The following is a 21,814-nucleotide window of genomic DNA, read 5'->3' on the forward strand; positions in this document are numbered from 1 at the left end:
TTAGGGGACCTCTGCTCAGGAATAATAGCTTGGTCACCCTGGCTTTGTTCAGTGGTGATGTCATCCCACATTACTGTCCAGTGTGTCACCTAAAGGAAGATGTTCATGCCAAGAGGCAAGAAGAGCTTGCAGGGAAATAAAATTCAAATGTCAGTTCAGTTAGAAGAAGACAGTTTAAATTAGACAGTATAAGGCATTTTAGCAACTGCTTTAATATGAAAACAAATTTGAGAATTTGGGATACCCAATTGAACAGAGCAGGGAAAGGGCATTTTCTGGACCTCTATCCTTAGTGATGGCAGAATGGGCGGTTATGACACCCCTAAATTAAGACCTAGTTGGTTCCTGGATGGAAACTGAGTCAGAAGTTGATCTTGTTTCCTCAAATGCGGTATTATAAATTGGGTTTTTATGCTTAGAAACATATTTTATGCAAAAAACTTGAGCACTAAAATAAATACGGGAAAACACAACACAAATATCTACTCTTATAAACAGTTGTTAGGTATGGTTAACCAAATGCTGGATATGCAAGCTGCGCTGATCCTTCGAGGGGGTTTTCTGTGCAGCCTGCATCAAGTGTCTTAGACTGTGAGCCAGTAATGCATGGCTCCAGGTTCTGCCAAATCTGCCTGTAGCAAGCAGAAACATTGTCTTTGCTCCAGTGACCTTCAGAGTGCCTTCAAGATTAGGGCCATCCATCTGGAAAACTTGCTAGGCTCTCAATGGTAAGTGCAGGGGAGGTAGTTTCTGGGGTGACATCACTTTCGGCCTTCGTTGTGGGCATTAGGTAGTCCCAACTGTTAACTGTGGTGGTTGCTGCTGCGATCCTATTACCATGAGAGAGACGGTGGACCAGGGGGTGAGGTGTAGGAGATCAAGACAGAAGCCATCTTCAGACCTTGAACTGGCAGTGACTCCTGGAGTGTTCCAAGGCTCTTTCAGCCCCAAGGTTTCAAGTGGCAGTGGAGGAAGAGGAGGTTCAGAGGCTGGAACTTCCCTGAGCGCTGGGGAATGGCAGGGAGTACAGTGTAGAGGACCGTGTTGGCTGTTGCACAGACCCACACCTACCCTAGCATGTCTTGCTAGACCTGACTGACCCCCAGCTTTAGAGACCAAAGGAAGATTTTCCTTTCTTTAGTCTAAGGTCTGCCTTTGCAAATCCTCATTTTCTCCATCCCTACCGCCCCACAGATTTGGCAAAGCAAACATCTGTCCCCATTGGGAAACCTCATTCTCCCCCACAGGAATGTGGGTTAGCCTAGTAACCCAGATAAGGCAAGCCAAGACAATCACATGCTTTTATGAAATTGACACCTTTCCCAAAGATTCAGTCTCATCCACGGTTATGTTTTTATATACACTTTCTATTTTTAAATGCTTAACTTAAATGATTGGATGTTTAAATGAAGCCAGAACTCTGGCTCTTTTGAAGCATCCTCCCCCATCCTTCAACAGAAGAGACCCTAAGGATGCTAAATCCATGGGTGAGAGACCTTCTTCCTTTGACTGAAGTGTGCACGTTGTGATTGGAAAGGAGAGGAGGAGTGTCTTGTATTAAGGACAGGAGAGTGGGGAAAGGAACTAGAACCCACAGTTGAATCTTAGATGCATTTTCCTATGGAAATATAAATTATGGTTAAATTCAATGGTAGCTATATTATCAGTTAAATATAGTTTGATGGACAGAAGTTTGATGTCCATAGGGAAATGGATTGCCCGTAAGTAACCCTTTATAATACAATCTGTTCATAAAATGTGGGGTGCTAGAATTTCCATCTTCTGGTCAGAGTCTTGATTTCAGCAAGGTTCTGGATATTGAAATGAATAATAGAATGAAAGGACCTAACAGGAAGAGAAAGGGAGAAAATAAAATGGGCAAGTTCAGCAAATAAGAAAGACTTATCACCGTGGGGCTTTCTTTCTATTAATCTCCAAACTGTAATTTACTCAAAATGAAATTCTGTGTAATTGCAATAAAGTAAAGCATTTACTGATGTCAGATATTTCGAATATTAATATTTATCTAAATGTCTTTTAGCTACACATCTGTAATTTTTTTCACAGCCATCTTGACTTAATAATAGAAGTTTAATAACTTGAGTACTTGGATTACACAAAATATATACAGTCATGGGCCGTGTAATGATGTTTCAGTCAACAACGGACTGTGTATCTGATAGTGGTCCCATAAGATTAGTACCATATAGCTTAGGTGTATAGTAGGCTACACCATCCAGATTTGTCTAAGTACACTCTATGATGTTCACACAGCCATGAAATCACCTAATGATGCATTTCTCAGAACGTGTCCCCATTGTTAAGCAACGCATGACTGTATATCTGAGTTAGGTTAATATGACAGTATTTGGTGTGAAATAGAGAATCTTATTCTCAACCTAAGTATGAATGCATTTAACTTTAATTTCCTGGTTAATTTTTTTTTAATTTTATTTATTTATTTTTTCCCCCAAAGCCCCAGTAGATAGTTGTATGTCATAGCTGCACATCCTTCTAGTTGCTGTATGTGGGACGCGGCCTCAGCATGGCCGGAGAAGCGGTGCGTCGGTGCGCGCCCGGGATCCGAACCCGGGCCGCCAGCAGCGGAGCGCACGCACTTAACGGCTAAGCCACGGGGCCAGCCCTTTAATTTCCTGGTTAAAAAGATTTATAAAGAGGGCCAGCCCTGGGGCTTAGCAGTTAAGTGCACGTGCTCCGCTACTGGCGGCCTGGGTTCGGATCCCGGGCGCGCACCAACGCACCACTTCTCTGGCCGTGCTGAGACCACGTCCCACATACAGCAACTAGAAGGATGTGAAACTATGACATACAACTATCTACTGGGGCTTGGGGAGAACAAAAAAAAGGAGGATCGGCAATAGATGTTAGCTCAGAGCCGGTCTTCCTCAGCAAAAAGAGGAGGATTAGCGTGGATGTTAGCTCAGGGCTGATCTTCCTCACAAAAAAAAAAAAAAAGATTTATAAAGAGCTTTACCAGTTTAATTTATATGCCAATTCACTTTTGTTTTACATTTTATAAAGTTAAAATAGTTTCTTGAACTAAGAGTAGGGAAAATATTAAGGTAAGGCTTGCATTAAGTATTTCCAAGATACATTTATAGAAGAAATATTTTATGTTTTAAAGAGAAAATATGGGGCCAGCCCGGTGGCATAGTGGTTAAGTTCGCATGCTCTGCTTTGGCGGCCCGAGGTTCACAGGTTCGGATCTGAGGGGCGGACCTATGCACCGCTTATCAAGCCACGCTGTGGCAGTGTCCCACATAGAAAAAATGGAGGAAGGTTGGCACAGATGTTAGCTTGGTGACAATCTTCCTCAAGCAAAAAGAGGAAGATTGGCAATACATGTTAGCTCAGGGCCTATCTTCCTCACAAAAAAAACCAAAACAATAAATAATTTAAAAAAATAAAGGGAAAATATAATTTTATAGTAGAAAATCACTTTCCTAATAATCACAGGTACTTTAGGACCTTCTTTGAACATTTTTTATTCAAATCTTGCTGATTAATATTGAGACAGATGGATCAAAGTGTCTTATAAATATCTACATTTGAACATTAATATTAAAAGCCATATTTTAAGTGTTATGAAACATTTATTTATAAAATTCTTAATTGTCGTATTAACTCAGATATATAATTTGTGTAATCTGAGTACTCAAATTACTAAACTTTGGTAGATAAATTGATTACCTTTTAAAATGAAATATCTATATTGATAGTTAAAAGTGAGCAATTGAGTATAACTATTAACATGTCAGTATTTACTTTCCTATGTTATTAAATTTTCTTTTTCACTGAATATATAAAAAATATCTACAAAATTAGATACAACTATTAAAATAATGGAACATAAACAGTCATTAAATTGAGCTTTCTACCACGGGAAACTTTAGCTGCTAACAATACTACCATTTTTAAAATTATCAGTACCATCAAACAATAAATAGAACACTGTTTTATGACTGAAAATGATAAATTTCAATAGTTGTAAAGAAACCACTCTGAAAATAATTGATGGCACTTTCATGGTTTTTAGAGCTTTCTGTATATTTTATATTTCTTTTTCCTAATAGCATCATTTTTAAGTGATGGCTGGGGATGCTGCTACATCCTACAATGCATCGGGCAGCCCTCACAGTGAGAATTATCAGGCCCCAAATTGTACGTTGACACACCCGAGGTTTGCAAAAGAAGTGGCATTATCTTTATTCATTCAGTCAGTAACTGACTGAATGCTAAGAATACAGAGTTAAATAAGACCTGGTTTCTGCCGCCAGCCCAGTGGCGTAGTGGTTAGGTTCACGTGCTTCACTTCGGTGGCCTAGGGTTCATGGGTTCAGATCCCGGGCGTGGACCTACACACCGCTTATCAAGCCATGCTGTGGCGGCGTCCCATATAAAGTGGAGGAAGACGGGCACGGATGTTAGCCCAGGGCCAATCTTCCTCAGCAAAAAGAGGAGGATTGGCAACGGATGTTAGCTCAGGGCTAATCTTCCTCGCAAAAAAAAATAATAATAATAAGACCTGGTTTCTGCCTTCAGAGAACTTTCAACCTTTTCAGAGTTTAGTGGAGAAAGCAGACAGAGAGCCCAGAATTAGAGAGTGGTGTGGTAAGTGCTAAAACAGAGCCCACAGAGAAAGGGCATCTGAATTGGATACAAAGGAGCATTCCTCTAGGGAACAGTTGATTTGAATTAATGAAATTTAATTAGGCAAAGCACATATTTATCAGTCAGAAAAAGAGAAGCATCTCCAGGTATTTCAGACAAAGAGAATCTAATATAGGGATTATTTTTACACAGTTGAGAAACAAAAGAGAAGACGGTGAAGAACTCAGATGAACCATAGCAGGAGGATGCTACCCTCCTAGGCTAGAGGGGTAAGGGAAGGGGTAGTACTGCTTGAGCCAGGCGCTGGTGCCACCAGCCAGGAGCTGGGACCCAGGAGTGGGGAGCTGCCCAGCAGGAGCTGGAGCCAAAGAGGAGACCCAGCAGCTTCTGGAAGTGCCACAGGAGCCCCAACAGAGAGGAACACCCTGTCCCCCTACATGCATCATTTCCCACTGGCCAGAAGCCATTTGTCACAGGATGCTGGGAATTGTGGTTCCCTGCAATACAAAGAGACAAAAACGGCCAGAGGACGACTCTGAGAGCAAGCAAGGGAGTACCCAAAAGCACAGCTGTGTGAGAAAGGGGCACTATAAGTAGTTCAGTATTGGCTGGAGCGAAAGGTGCTGTGTGCTCGGCTGAGATTCAACATCTTCTCGAGGTCCAAACGCAGCCAGTGACACTATATGAAGTGACACGACTCCATTTGCACTTTGGGAAGGACATGTGGCTAGGTTGGAGGTGAGTCAGACCAGAAGAGAGGAGACTTGTCAGGAAGCTAATGCAGTCGTCCTGGTGGAAGGTACTATATAGCTGGAAAAAAGGCCGTGGCAGCTACACTGAGCAAGGGTTGTCGAGATATGCAGAATCTCTTAGACTTGGTGACCGGTGAGACCTGGAAGGAAAGGAAGAGGTCTAGGATGACCCCCAGGTTCTAGCCAGTAGGTGGCAGTGCTCAAGGATGGGTAAGTCTCTCAGACCCACCCGTCCCCCGTGTCCTAATCTTTACAGTTAGGGGTAAGATGCTCCCTAAGGCAATATTCTACAGTGCTGTGATTCAATGATCTATACTTTCACTCCTTTAACATTTTAGATTTCAATATGTTTTCTTCCAGTGTCACATCTTCTATAATTTACGCGAATGTATTACAAAAACCTTCTTGTTTGTACATTTAACCTGGTATATATTCCTGAATTTCAAAATCAAGTATAAGTTCTTATCTAAAAATTACTGGTCATAGTTTTCAGAGAGTTCTCATTATGACTAAAAAGGAGTGTTCTATTCTAAAGTTCATACACCACAGAATCCAGCTTGTAGACAATGGATTGCACAATATTCCCTCTAAAATTCTTTCTTGTAGTTCTGTTCATAAATATCCCTGGCAGAGCTCCCACAATTACAAGACTTGCTACAAAACCACTGATTGAATTGCAACCCTTGTTAGTTAATAGAGGTCAAAGTATTAGTTCTAAATAATGCAACTTGGTATGTTTCTCGGAAATTCCAGGAAAAGCTTTTTTCCGTGATTTTCAGTTTCATTCCAAGCAGCACACAACAATCACGTTGTTCAGCTGTGTGAAGGAAATAGAAAGTCAGTGGTCTTTTAAAAGCATGTTGCCCCAATTAGAAACTCAGATTTTCTGCATATATTTTACTGGATCTCTATCCTAAAACTTAGAAAAGTTTTAAGTAAATACTTAGACTTTTTAGTGTTGTAAAAATTTAAACATCTGCACATTGGAAAAATAATGGTAGTATATAAAGATGAATTGTTACCTTGGTACAGATATTGACAAGGCAGATAACTGGTACAATTTCACCTCAAGATAAACTTAAAAAATCTGTGTGTGTGAAGCACACAGTTCATACTCACAAATAATTCAGTCTTGTTCTGAAGGCAGCCATATAAACCTATCATTATAATATTGGTAAAGCAATTTGGTGAAATGCCTGTAACTCACGTAAGGGGTTCAATTCATTTTAGGGGATCAGGAAGGAATTCCCAAAGGTAATACCTGCAGATGGCCTCAAAGTGTGAGACTAAGGGGGAGGTAGGCTTTTCTAAACCTGTTTTCACCTTAATTTCTACTACTACATTACACTGAGCCATCCTTCCAACTATATTGTTCTACCTAGTGTAGGGTGACCAGTCTTCCCAGTTTGCCAAGACCTTCTCCAGTTCCAGCCTTAAGAGTCCACATCCTGGAAAACACCTCACCCCTGGGCCAACTGGGGCAGGTGGTCACCCTAATTTACTGCCTTGCAATCATACTTATGTGCCTGACTCTTCCTTTGCTCATGCCAGTTTCCCATCTAGAATGGGCCATGACCTTGTCACTACCTTGAATTCATCATGGGGCCTACACAGACCCTTGTCCCCTGCAGAGGCTCATGAACTGATTGGTTGGTTGATATATTCATAAATGTCAGCACCTCTTATTTTATAGATGGCACTAAAGCACAGATTACTGAAATGACTTTACTCAAGATTAATGTGACAGTACTAAGTTTAGAACCTAGGCCTGGCCCCATGTCTTCCATAGAACATTCTCAAACTACTCAACATTAAATCAAGCACTTCCCTGTACTCCTTGAGCCCTTAGGATCAGCTTGACTGCTCCATCCTTGGTTATAAAAGGTCTTATAGTGCCCTCTAGTTGTGGTGTCGGTAAGCTGTCTTTGTCCAGATCACGCCTGCTCTTTTGTATCCAGTGCAGGTCACAACAAGAGGATTATTATTACATAATATGCAGTCAGTTGGTGCCTATGACTAGACTTGACTGTTTGATAAACTATCTGCTTCGTTTCAAAAATGTGAGAAGCTGAAACAATCACTATCCCCTGTCCCTCTCAGAGTAGTTGAGGGTGGACAGGTGATACTGAATATTGGACTCATTTTGCAACTGGTTATAGATTTCACATCCAGCTTCAGGGCTGGGACAATTCAAGATTCTGCTTATGTGGCTCATTGACATGCAACCCACAGCTCTCAGTTCCCCTAATTTCTCTATTAGAACATTAAAATACAGAGGGCATGTGGTAGCCTCATTAATCTTCTGATTAATGGAATTGGGTGATTGGACGTCAGAAAGGCCCCAGGGTGTCTAACTCTATGTAGCCTCCCTGGTCCCAGATGGAATCAATCCTTTAACTCTGACTCTCCATGGGAATCCCTACTTAGTGATGATGTAAGGGAAAATAAAAATGAACCATCAGAGAATTTGGAGAGTAGAATCAGATGAGACCTCTTTGCATGAGGTCACATTTTCTTCTGCGCTTGAGAGGGCTGAGCTAAATTGGGACCTAACCTCAAGGTCTTGATATAACTCTCTCCTTCTCCTCCTCTTCTGCCTTTAATATTGCTTTTGGAGGTAATGGCCTTGACTGGCCTCGGGAGGATTTCTGGGATTTTACCTCAGTCAGGTTGTGTCATGAACTTGGAGTCAGAGGCCTGGGTTCCTGTGCCAGCTCTGCCTCTCTCCTCGTTCGTTAGTGTGAAGCAGTGGAGAAGAGCATAGGCTTCAGAGGGGGCAGACCCCCAGACAAGTTACCTACCCTGTCCAAGTGCCCATTTAATTATCTATAAAATGAAGTCATTCTATTGACCTTGTAGTTTTGTATGAGTACTCAGTGGCATGTGTTTTTATAGGACTTAGAACGGGGGCCTGACATGTAGTAAGCACTTAATAAATGGTAGCCTTTTATGGTTATCACCACAATCCTTCCTCCCTTCCTTCATTCACTAATCATGTATTGAGAACAGGGGGGCTGTGACATTTAAGCTGGCCCTTGGGAAAGGTTAAGGAGAGCAACATTTTCACTTGGGAGAAAGAGCATGGACACAGGTGTGTGGTGGGCTTCAGGGCATGTGGGAGGAAGGAGGAAGGTGTGGTATTTGTTTAATTTTAATTTTCGTGTCTGAATTTCTAGTACTCCAGTATCATCCTCGTCTCTCCCCATTCCCTGGCCGTTAGAATCCTGTTGACAGACGCCCCTCAGTAATGTCGTTTCATTCACAAAGTCCGACCTCATGCCGTGTCTCTGTAGCACTTTGCAGCTGTCTCATTAGAGTTTTGGGGTATTTTGTAGACAATAAGCAGCCCAGAGCATCTTGGTCTCCATCATAACTCCTTGTACAAGTTCTTGCTTATGCTAAGCACTCAGTTTGCCTATTAGCTGTGCTAAATTTAGCTTAGGCTGACATTTCATTGTGATACATTTTGAAATAGTTGTTGGTTGGGTGTGGGTTTTTTTTTTTTTTTCCTTTGTATTTGGTAATTAAAATTCTCTTGTTTCAAATAAAGAGAAGACACAGTCTTGAATGATGCCTTTGCTTTTTCATTCCAGCAGGTTTTCAAAAGTTTTACTTAAGCTTCAGTGGACTCAAGAGTTTACTATGAATGCACAACCAATAATCATCTTTTTTTTTTAAGGAATGTATATTTGTATTCCCTCCTTTAATTTGTTGTGAAATGAATTAGAGAAAAAGGTCAATTTTTAACTTCACTTAAAATAGTTTTTATTTGATCAGCCCTGTCATGGGGCATGCTTTTTTTTTTCTATTAGCAATTCTTAAACAAAATAACTAGCCCCTGCTTGTAGAGGCTCTTCTGTGGGGGCAAATGGCTAAATCCCTGCTTTGTCTTCTGCTGCAGGCGTTGGGGACAACCGAGGAGCCTGATGGGCACAGCACGTGTGACAGCCAGGCCCGTGGCGGCCTCGGAGGTGAAGGGCTGCATGTGGGGCCGGGGGACACAGATGCGCACGTGGGTCTAAACACCCCTGCCCTGTGGCATCGGGCTCCCAGCCCTGAGAACATGACAACAGCCCAGAACGGCCATGGGCGAGTTGCTGCAGTCCCCTCTTCGGTCTCTGATCCTAAAGACCCCAAAATGGTGACTTACCCAGCGTATCAGAATGGGGGCTGCAGCAGCAGCCGCAGCAGCGATGCGGAAGCCCAGGAGGCCAGACTCAGCCCTGCCAAGCTCGTGCGCCTCTTCTCCGTGAGTCGGAGGAGGACGGGCGCCAACCCCGAAAGGCCCCGCTCCATGGTCCTGATGGGAAGTTCCTCCACTTGGAACGCCCTTGCCTCCTTTCGGAAAATGGGATCTTTTAAAAAATTGAAGTCTTCAGTCCTTCAAGGAATTCAGAACCGAGAGGGGTCAGAGGCGGCAAAGGAAGATGCCTCAGAACGTGACCTGGGAAAAGCCATCGCAAACGGTGCTGCAGTCGGAATCCAAGCGAGCAGGTGCCCTTCCTCGGGACAGGCGAGCGCCGCCCACAAGCCGGGGCCGGGGGCCGCGTCGGACTGCTCCGACCCCGAGGAGGCCGACGACGCCTTCCAGAGGAGCACCCACCGGTCCCGCAGCATCCGCCGCGCCTACGGCCTGGGCCGCATCAGCCTCCTGGACGCGGAGCAGCAGCAGGGGGCACACGTCCGGCCCCTGTCCCCAGTCACCCGGGAGCCCACGATGTGTGAGATTCTAGTGAAAGACTCTGAGAATAACAGCATCGTCTATAGGAGAAGCAAGAGCACGGACAACCTCAACTTTCTGAAGAAAAGCTCCTTCAAACGGAAGTCCACCTCTAATCTCGTGGACCTCAGGGTGGCGCCTGAAAAGCAAGCACCCCAAAGGACGCTAAGCAGCTCCTCTGCTGACTCCGAAAAGCGCGGTGGGTCAGAGAGAAGGACGAAACGCTGGAAGAGTCCCATCAAGGCCAAGGACTGGGACCGAGTCCTGCGCCTTGTGGGCACGGCCCCGGACGCGGCCTGGAGCAGGGAGAGCCGCAGGGGCGAGGCGCCGTGGGCCGGCGAGGCTGACCCGCGCCTGCGGCCGCGCAGCAGGCTGCACGACGACTACTCCCGCCGCGAGTCCTCCAGCGCCGAGCGCGAGCGCAGGCGGGGCGCCGCCCCTGCCCAGGGTCCCCACGTGGACGTGGAGAATGCCGTGTTTCCTCCTGAAGCCCAAGGCTCCCGGACGTCGGAAAGTGTCGGCCCCGGTGCTGGCAGCCCCTCGCCGAGCTCCATTGCCCAGGAAGGGTGGAGCAAAGACTCCGATGAACCACCGCTTGGCAGCCGGTTGACATTCGTACCCGAGCAGCCTCTCACTCCTCTACGGCCCACCACCCCCAAGCCCCCTAGCCCTCAGAGCCCAGGCGCAGGAAATGCCAAGTGTCCGAACAATCGCAGTGCGCTGTCCCTGAGTTCAGTGGACAGTGAAGAAAGGGGAGAGGGTCCTGCTCAGAAGGAGCAAGGTCCTCTGTTCTTCCAGGTTTCGGTGCCAGCCGCGTGTGACAAAAGCAGTGAGGACCGCAGTGCCGGTAGCCTCCCTCAGCTGAGCCGTGCTGGGACCGCAGGTCCAGAAGAAAAGGAGGAGGAGGTAAGGGCAGAGCGGGGACCTCCTGTCAGTGACCTGGTGCTGTGTGAAACATTCGCGTTACCCATTACGTTCTTTCTCTTTGTATTTTAAACTGTTTCCATATCCTTTCCAACAGAGTACATTTACATGAGATTTTTTTGTGTTGAGACCATTACATTTCTAAGTCTGTTTTATTTCCTAGGAATGAATTAGCAACATGCAGTTTGATACCTGTCAACCCCTGAGCGATGATGCTTCAAAATAATTTTTATGACAGTTATTGTACTTATTTTTAGAGTAGAACATAAGTATCTCATGAATTGAATCAATAACTGTTAAGGCTACAAGAGCAATGTTCTTTTCATATCCTGTCAAGCATCCACACAACTTTAGCGTATAATTTTCACTTCATAAATGCATTCAGTAACACTGCCTTACAGAGCTGAAAGATGAGGCAGCGCATCCATGTGTATATATTCAAATTATTCTTCGCATATATTCCTAGACTATTTTACAGGTATAAATTGGTGCTTACCATAGAGAATAATCCCCCAGCGGCTGTTCCTTCCCACTGATCCCTGGAGAGGACCTTGATTTTGTCTTAATGCCTACAGATGAATATTTGCTATTTACACAGCAACTTTTGTCAATTCAGAAGCCAGGACAGCCTCTGGACTGTCCATTTTTGACCTTTGCTGTAAGAGAGACTTAGAAAGTGAAACCTATTGCAGGTTGTCTTGAGGAGATGTAAATCATCCTCTAGGATCCCTGAACGGCCAGAGCAATGAACTGTTTGTGGATCTAGGTGTGTATGGAGACCTCAAGGCCGGTCTGTTTTCCAGAGGTCTTCTATATTGGTGACCGTTTTCTCATTTGCGTATTTCCAAAGAAGCCTTGTGGAACAGCTGTAAGGACACAGGACTAGTTGCCAGCCTTGGGAAGAAGTTCCAATTCTGCCGGCTCTCATTTGTTTAATTGGCCAAGGCCTGAACCAGTCTAGGCTTCACTCCTTCCTGGATGTTGAAATGAAGCTTAATTGCTTCCACCAAATACCCCAACCTGCCCCGCTGATGGTTTGGGAACCGACCAAGGAAAACAGATTTGCATAGGTCTAGAGGGCTCTTTATGTTAGAGGTGGGGATTTTATTTTAATAAAATTAGTGAAAAAAATGATTAAAATATTTTATTCCTCTGTGCATATTAAGTGAACATATGCAAGAATTAGTTTCTTAGTTACTTCCCAGGTTAATTTTGACCATTATGTAGGTTTCATGTATGTTTGCTATTCTTGGTTATGTATAATTTAATTTCTGTCCACAAGGGATCATGAAAGATAGAAAGCAGAAGGACACAAATTATTAAAAGTGCACCCATGTTGATAATTCTACAAATTTGCCTCAAGACATCACATTTTTTTTAAAAGGGAAGTATTTTTTTTTTTTTGAGGAAGAGGGGCCCTGAGCTAAAATCCATTGCCAATCTTCCTCCCTTTTTTCCTTTTTTTCTCCCGAAAGCCCCAATACATGGTTGTATGTCATAGTTGTACATCTTTCTAGATGCTCTGTGTGGGATGCCACCTCAGCATGGCTTGATGAGTGGCGCATAGGTCTGTGCCCAGGATCCAAGCCAGCAAACCCTGGGCCGCCCAAGCGGAATGTGCAAACTTAACCACGATGCCACCAGGCCAGCCCCAAGACATCACATTTTTAAGTTGCATTCATTTCCTCAATATTCTGATATAATACATCAACCTTCCTCTTGTTTTTTTAAAGTATATGTCAAAAGAAAAGTATAATGATGGTTTTGCCCAATTTGCATTTTATATATTGGTAATCTTCAATGTTAATTGCAGAGAAGTGCTTGTAAAATTAACCTGAAACCTCTTTTATTTTGACATTCAGAAATGAAATACAAAATGAAACAAAACAAACAAACAAAAAACCTTGCAGGGGCTGGCCCAGTGGTGCAAGCAGTTAAGTGTGTGCGTTCCACTGCGGTGGCCTGGGGTTCGCCGGTTCAGATCCTGGGCGCGCACCAACGCACTGCTTGTCAAGCCATGCTGTGGCGGCATCCCATATAAAGTGGAGGAAGATGGGCATAGATGTTAGCCCAGGGCCAGTCTTCCTCAGCAAAAAAAAAAACAGGAGGATTGGCAGATGTTAGCTCAGGGCCCATCTTCCTCACAAAAACAAAAACAAACAAAAAAAAACCTTGCAAAATGCAAGAATTCCAACTTTCATAGGTCCAAAGCAGTTTTTGTCTATTATATAGTATTACACAAAATTAAATTTGTCTTTACTATATTGTAATGTACAGTATATTTTTTGATTCGTTGATAGTACGGTTCTACTTATATGTTTAAAGCTAGTTTAAGCTGTGGTTATTGTTGAATATAAAAAGGTTGATGTAGAAAAAAGTTGAAATCTGTATATATTATGATATTTAAAATAAATATAATGCAATTTTCAATAACTGAGAATAATTTTTTTAGATTTAGAATCGTTTATTTGTAACATACCACTCTAAAAGTGACAAAATAATCTTTGAAAAACTGCAACAGTTTAACAAGATTGTGTATTACAGTGACGAAGAGTTGGGAAAATGCCAAGCTACCTTGATTTACACAGCACTGTAGAAAAATCACCTCATTAATGATACACTCCTGCCACCTAGTGGTAAACTTTGTTGTAAGAACAACCGTCTGTTGAATGGTGGAGGCTCTAAAATTGTTACTGAGTTTAAAATGCAGTTTAGGGCCTGGCCGGTGGTGTAGGGTTAGGTTCGCCCGCTCTACTTTGACAGCCCGGAGTTCGCAGGTTCAGATCATCCTGTGTGCAGACCTACATAGCGCTCATCAAACCATGCTGAGGCGGCATCCCACATACAAAATAGAGGAAGATTGGCACAGATGTTAGCTCAGGGCCAATCTTCCTCACCCAACACAAAAAGAATAACTGAAAATGCAGTTTAGCATTAACGCTTGTCGACAGTGCTATCTGTTCCCTTATAAATGTATAGGTACAGGGATTTAAAGTGTTACTGCTTGTTTTCCCACCAAGTCACACAATAACTCCTTTGGCTGAATTAGGTCACTAGGAAAGGGACCCTGTCCTTAGTCATGCAGTGTAGACTGCATAGTGTCGAAATATGCCTTAGATGGGGCTCTTTTAAATGATGAGAATCCATTGTAACTCCTTTACAGTGAGCTTTATTCTTTGGGTAAGTGTTTCTAGTCTGGTTGGGTTCCTGGCTCTGACGATTAAAAGACACCTACCACTGGGCACACTGTTGACGTTCACTTGGCCTCAGTCTTCTCAAGGGAAGACAGTGGAATAGCTTTGTCTGCCTTAGACGTTTCTAAGAACCAAGGAAATTATTAGTTAATAATATTGAACACTTAGCCTGGTGTTTAACTCTGGCTGTCACTGTGGGATGTTCACTGTCCATTTAGATGATTTTTCCATCCTAGATTGACCTGGCATCCTAAGACTTAGGCTGGTTTTCCCAAAACTGGTTTTTGACGTGCCACAGTGTTACAGTCTTGTGGAGGATTGCGAAATCTATATGTTCATTCAGTAATGCACCAAAGCAACTTTGTTGAGCACCTACCAGGTGTAAGACGCTCAGTTAGGGGTAGCTCTATAAGGAATAATCGGTGATGTACAGAGGTTATAGATGAGTTAGCATGTATCTAAATCATAATCGAGCTATGCAGAAAGGATTAAATCCCACAAAAGAGGTAAAACCATCATGCTGTGGGATTTCAGAAGAGTTGTAGTTCTTACTCATGTATCCAGTCAAGGAAGGCTGGATAAGGGTGATTGAGTCTGCTGTGAAGAAGATGAGATTTCTACAGGTAGTTATAGAGAGGAAAGCAGAGTATTTCAGTGGTCAGATGTACAGAGGTGTTATGTGATTTGAGAGAACAGGAAGTAACATAATTTGGTTTGGTGTGGGGGGATGATCCAAGTTAAGATGAAGTCATTAAGTCCAGACCATGGACACTCCTGAATTCCAGAGTAAAGAATCTGTACATTACTTGGTAAGCATGCAGAGTCATGGATATTTTTGAATAGAGAAGAGCCAGGTTCAGAACTGGGTTTTAGAGAAGTTAATCCACCATTGGTAAAGAAGAGAATTGGAAAGAAAGGTGACCAGAGGGAAAGCTATCAGAAATTTATTACCAAAGAGAGCTGAGAGGTAATAAGGCTCTGAAATGTGGGGGTGGAAATAGAATATGTGAGGAAGGAACAGGAGTGAATGAAACACATTATAAACGTGCCTTATCATTTGTTTATTGCCTGCCTGCTGTATGTCAGACATACACAAGAAAGAGTTAAAAAAAAAAAAAGCTTATTCTCATGGATTCACAGTCCAACTGGTAGACTGGAATGTTTACAAATAATTATGATATAGTGTGATAAGTGTTTCTAATGAGGAATGTACCCAATTCCTCATTCCTCATGGGAGCACCAAAGACAGAATTGTTAACTCTGGGTGAAGGGTGACATAATTGAGGAGGGACAATTGACTAGGGTCTTGAAGAAGAGTAGGATGGGGGACACATGGGGCAGCAGTCAAGGAGGAGCGGCAGGGCCTTCCAGGCCCACTGGAAGAGCAGGAGAGGAGGCAAGTACTGTGGACAGAGTCAGCCAGAGGAGTTCTCTGAGCTTCATTTTCCTCCCTTGTAAACTGCTCATAGTAAGAGTACCTACCCACCACATAGGGTTGTTGTGAAGGTTAATGAGGGAGTGCGTGTAGAGCACTTAGCACCAAGCTTTGCATAGAGTAAGTGTCCACAAAGGCTAATCTGTTGTGCTCAGGGAACTGGAAATTGCTCACCATAACTTCTGTGCAGGGTGGTTGGGTGGAGAACTGGGAGATTAGGTTGGAGAGATAGGTCTGCACGTAATTAGGAAGGTCCTTGCTAGGACCTACAGAGTTTGGACTTTGCCCTGCAGGCGTAGGAAGCCGGAGAGGTGTTCTGCCAGGGGCTGCAGAGGGGGACCAGCTACATGGAGAGGGCTGGGATGGGGGTGGCCCTCGGGAGAGGTGGTGTTCCTCAATAGTCTAGTCCAGAGGTGATGAGATCTATACTAAGACTATGGAAATGGAGAGAAGAGAATGGGCTCCAAAATGATTTTGCAGTTTATATTTTTAATTAGCATTTGAATGTTTTGGGGGAGAGAGAAGTCAGATGACGGGGCGATTGGGAGGAAACTGTTGTGTTGGGATCAATAATCAAACAAGCCACAAAAACAGTGGACTAGGGCTGAATTTAGGTCATTATCCTAGCCCTTCTGCTAACGTGACGGCACCTTGTGGGAAATCGCTTTCCTTTTCTGAGCCTCGGTTTACTTGAACACTCATTGCACTATACATTTTTATAAAGTGAAAACGATTTGAGTGCTTGACTGGGGGACATTAGTTCTGTAGAATACAAATTCTTGTTGCCCCCTGGGGTCGACTTGCCATGGCACTCCGTGCATGGTTCTCCAGTCCCTGTAAGTGGTGATGGTAGCTCTCTCGCCTCTCCACTGGCCCCATCCCCAGAATCACCATTTGCATTTTTGTTCCTGCCTCAGAAAGAGAAAAGAGGGGATTTTTGTGGCACCGAAAGGTACATTGTCACTAAAATGAAGCCTCCCTCCACCTTCTAGTACTGGAATAATCCAGCAGGTGAACAAGGGCTATGTTCGGGCCTATTTTCAATGTGAACTACAAATTCTGGAGTTTTATGATGATGAGGGACACTTCATACATCATGATAGCGCCAAGGTTCTGGTTTTTGTTTGATTTAATCAAAGATACAGATACATTACATAATTTTGACTCTTTGTAGATTGCTCAGACGTTACTTTTTAGGTTACTCAAATAGCTAGTTGAGAGATTTAAACAATTCTCCCGGAGGTTAGAAATTATCCACAGCTATTTCACAGAGCCATTCCTAGAACCAGAAAGATGAGGTTGCATATGTACAAGTAAATGTAGTGACCTTAAAAGTCTGCCCAAGATTTTTAAGGAGTTTTATTGAGGTATAATTTGCATAACGTAAAATTTTACCAATTATAAGTACACAGTTTGATGATTCTTAGGAATTCTATAGAGTTGTGCGGCTACCACCACAGTCAAGTTATAGAACACTTCCATTACCCCAAAAAGTTTCACCATGCCCTTTTGTGATCAATTCCTGCTCCCACTAAAGACCTAGACAACTACTGATCTGCTTTCTTCTTTATACTTTTTTTTAAGTGAGTAATTAAATGACTTTTAGTAAATTTATGGAGTTGTGCAGCCATCACCACTATCTAATTTTAAAGCATTTCCATCACCCCAGAAAGAAACCTCATGCCCATTGCAGTCACTCCCAGCTCCATCCCCAGCACCTGATCTACTTTTTGTGTCTAGAGATTTTACCTTTCTGGGCACTTCATAGAAATGGGATCATGTAATGTATGTTTTTTTGTGTTTGGCTTCTTTGACCTAGCATATTGTTTCCAGGGTTCATCATGTTGTAGTCCATATCAGTACTTCATTTATTTTTACGGCCAAATAATGCTCAGTGTATGGATATCCCACATTTTGTTTATCCATTTATCAGTTGATAGCTATTTGAGTTGTTTCCGACTTTTCGGCTATTACGAATAACGCTGCTATGAACACTTATGTACAAGTCTCGTCTGGACTTAGGTTTCCATTCTCTTGAGTAGATAACTAGGAGGTTAATTTCTGGGTCATATGGTCATTATGTGTTTAACCGTTTGAAGAACTGCCGCGCTGTTTTCTAAAACGGTTGTCCTCTTGTCGATTCCCACCAGCAATGTGTGACGGTTCCAGTTTCTTTGCATCCTTGTCAGTACTTGGTATTGTCAGTGCTCTGGATTCTAGCATCCAAGTGGGTATATGGTGGTATCTCATTTTGATTTTAATTAGCATTTCCCTAATGACTAATGATGATGAGCCTCTTTTCATGTGTTTGTTAGTCATTCATGTATCTTATTTGGTGAACTGTCTGTTCAACTCTTTTGCTCATAATTTTATTGCATTTTTTGTCTTGTTGAACAATAAGATTTCTTTATATATTCTGGATACAAGTCCTTTATCAGATATATGATTTGCAAATATTTTCTCACAGTCTCATGATTGACTTTTTGTTTTCTTAATGGTATCTTTTGAAGAGCGCAAGTTTCTAGTTTTGATGAAAATCCTATTACCAATTTTTTTCTTTTAGGGATTGTGCTTTTGGTGTTAGATCTAGGAAATCTTATTGCCTATCCCAAGATCACAAAGATTTTCTCCTATCTTGTCTTCCGGAAATTTTACAGTTTAGATCTTATGTTTAGGTATATGCTGCATGTTTAGTTGATTTTGTGTATACTGTGAGGAAGGTCTAGGTTCATTTTTTGTACATGGACATCCAGTTATCCCACCTCCCTTTGTGGAACTGCCCACAGTTTTTACACTACAGAGAATGTAAGTTCCCCCACACTGCACTGGGTTCTCCATTTTCTCTGACAAAGAAACTCTAGAATTTGAATCACAAGAATTGCAATTGCAGTTAGAAAGATTATTTTAAAATATGATATTATTTGTGCTTTTAAAAAATATTTTTCTAATGAATTTGACATTTTGTTACAGGGATATCTGCTATACTCTCCGTGTTTTATAATATTCCCTAAGTAGCGGTCCTGGGACGGACATTCATTCAACAGATATTTCCCCCCATGACGTGCACTTTCGTGTGTTGTGAGAAGAATTAATGTGCTTTCTATTAGTCATCTTTGTGCTAGCTTATGTTTAGTTTCTCCTAGGGTGTTTTTGGATTATTTATTTATTTATTTTCCTTTTTGCAGGAGAATTCCTAAAGAGAAAAAAGATCTCTTGCAAAAATATTATTAAATCATAAAAATGCAGGTTGTGAGTCTAAATGTGAAAGTGGCTTTTTACTTTAACAATTGGGTCAATATTTTCTACCTCACTCTTTTCTTTTCTTTTGTTTTGTTTGTTTTGTGAGGAAGATTAGCCCTGAGCTAACATCTGTTGCCAATCCTCCTCTTTTTGCTGAGGAAGACTGGCCCTGGGCTAACATCCGTGCCCATCTTCCTCTACTTTATATGGGACGCTGCCACAGCATGGCTTGACAAGCGGTGCGTCGGTGCGCACCCGGGATCCGAACCTGTGAACCCCAGGCCGCCAGCAGCGGAGCGTGCACACTTAACCACTGCGCCATGGGGCCGGCCCCTCTACCTCACTCTTTTCTAAAGAAGTTACTGCTTGCTCTGAAAAGGTTTATGCTTGTCATTACATAAACATATATTATTTTCCCAGTGGAAAGTTTCAAAGTATTTCTGAATGGGTGCTCAATGTTTGACAGGCTAGGGAACTTTATAAAGTTAAAAGGCTGCTTCTAAAATTATTTCTAAAAATGTAAAATCTAAAGAAAACAATAACATACACGTAATTCTTGAACTTGACAGTGTCTCATTTCTAGAACAGTTTCTCTCTAGTGAAGTGTCATCAGATGGGATTCTCCTGTTAAGAACAAGGTGAGGAGAGGGAGAACCGTACCTATGTACCTGAGCAAGAGCCTAGTTTTTATAGAAATTACCATAATAACCATTTGTAATCAAGTATAAGTGATATACTGTATCATATTAATGCTATGCATTTTAATTTTTCTAAAGTATATGAAATACTTAAATGAAATAATATGAGCCAATATCATAGTGTATTTATCAAAGTTTTAATATTTTCTCCTATTTAATGCCTGTTTTAATTTGTGGATAACAAAGACATAATAAGACCTTACTGAAGTTATAAAATACAGAAAAGTAGTGTCATTCTTTGGGAGAAATTTTACCTTGATGATTAAGAAGCTGATGACAGTATATATGTTTTTCCCCTGTTCTGTTTTTCTCATCTTCAGCTTTCTTGTAATAATTAAGATCAGAGAGAATCCGAGTTGGGAGTTACTCTCCAGTTGTCTTGGTGACGCGTGTTCATTTGGATGTATCTGCCACGATAATCGGAGGAATGCCGTAGGTTTAATTGGCAAGGCCATCAGTACAGATTGCCATATGTCACTGTATATGCTGGATGTTACCTATGTTTCTCCTACCACTGACAGTCTGGGGACAAAAGTACAATTTGGAATGCTCCGTTCCTTTGGAATGATCATAGTGAAGCTAAGGGGAGGACTTCCGGGAGTCACTGTTGGTGCAGGAATGGTGGAGGGGGCTCAGCTGGGTTGGAGAGGAAAGAGGTCTCACAGCTGGTGACTTCCTAGGAAACCTGCATCCACGCGGGTGCCAGCCATCGATGCCAACCTTGCTGAATGGTCGGGAGGCTCTGTGGTATAAAGTAGTTGGGCTTTGTAGTAGGGCTGCCTGGTCAAATCCTAGTTTTACTACTAACCAGCTGTATGTCCTTAAGAAAGACACTTGACCTCCTTAAGCTTCAATTTCTTTAAAAATGGAGATAATAGTACTTACCAGGATTAAATGAAATAATGCATATAAGATACTTAACACAGTGCCTGGAACATAGTAAATTCAATGAATGTTAGCTTTTATCATATTCATTGTTAACATTAAAATTGCTGCCTTTTGTCAGACACTTCAATACAGAACAGTTAAACTTCACAAGTTACTTCCAGTCTTCTAGCTGGAGTTTCTCAAAGTTTGGAATGAAGACCACTCAGGTTGTGAGCTAAAGGTGCAGATTCCTGAGCCCCACCTGAAGCTACTGAATTGGAACCACTAGGATCCAGACCCAGTAATCTGGACTTTTAACACACTCCCCAGGGAAATTATTTTTGCCACACTAAAGTTTGAGATCCGCCCTCCAGGCTGAGGATCCTCTAGGTATTAAGTATCCTGTGTTTCAGGCTTGGGCATTTCTCTTCCAGATCTACCCCAGAAACTCTTGATTTAGGAAAGAGAGGCATTCCTGAAAAAGTTAAAGATAGCTTATAATCCTATTTTTTTCATTTAACTTTATTATCAATTGGATATGAATTTCTGCAGAATACAAACAAAAATTCCCTTTGGCAAAAAGAATGAAATTAAAACTTTTCAAGCAAGAAATGGTGAAATAAAGCATTTGGTTTAAAATATGTTGAGAAGTGTGAGTAGCGATTGCTCAACCCGCTGCTGGAACTAGCATTTTACCAACTCATTTGGGAACTTTAAAAATGTAATCGTCTTTTATAAATAAAGTATCAGTAGTAATCTCTCACATTTATGTGATGCTTTTTCAGTTAATAAGGGTTCTTCACACGACTGTTGCATTTCTCACAGCCACCCTGTGAAGTAGGTCAGCATTTTTGGATTTGCTTTAAAAGAGGAGGAAAACGAGGCCTGAAAAGGTTAGAGGACCCTCCCAAGTCACACAGCTGGTGAGTGGCAGAGCTGGGCCTAGAGCCAGGTCTCAAAAAGGGGAAGGAGGCCCAGAAGCAGCATCTGCTTTGGGGTCTGGTATACGGACTTAGATCCCAACCACTTGCTAGTTTCTGATCTTTGGTGGAATCTTTTAATCTTTCATATCTATAAAACAGAATTTATAAGTATCTACTGCCCAGGGTTTTAAAATTAAGTGAGATGTGATCGATAAAGGCCGTATTTCAAATGCTGGTGTCATAGTCATGTGATCAATTTCCATTTCATTTTCTCTTTGACTCCACGTCTAGTGCTCTTGCCAGTGAACCTGGGCTCCTTCCTACCTCTCTTGGTCCCCACCCAAATCAGAGTCCTTGTTCTTGATTTTTTAGATGGGTTTTTGGCTGCTTGGAATGGGCTAGGTAGCTCAGCTAAGGGGCTTCAGTCCC

At 42.3% G+C, this 21,814-nt stretch overlaps 1 protein-coding gene across 8 annotated transcripts in view; it reads left to right on the forward strand.

Moving 5' to 3' along the window:
- SPATA13 (spermatogenesis associated 13) overlaps positions 1-21,814 on the forward strand; it is a 351,835-nt gene that overhangs the window by 265,905 nt on the left and 64,116 nt on the right. For 7 of the 8 annotated variants that reach the window (XM_087436294.1, XM_087436291.1, XM_087436296.1 and 4 more), the window contains one exon: positions 9,286-11,010. The exons of the other annotated variant lie outside the window; for it this stretch is intronic. In XM_087436294.1, the coding sequence (XP_087292420.1) occupies positions 9,286-11,010 (1,725 nt within the window). The remainder of the gene's footprint in view (positions 1-9,285; positions 11,011-21,814) is intronic. 8 annotated transcript variants of the gene reach the window in all.

This window comes from Ceratotherium simum, chromosome 10 (assembly GCF_057802395.1).
Source record: "Ceratotherium simum simum isolate JZ-2026a chromosome 10, ASM5780239v1, whole genome shotgun sequence".
NCBI classification, from domain to species: Eukaryota; Metazoa; Chordata; class Mammalia; order Perissodactyla; family Rhinocerotidae; genus Ceratotherium; species Ceratotherium simum.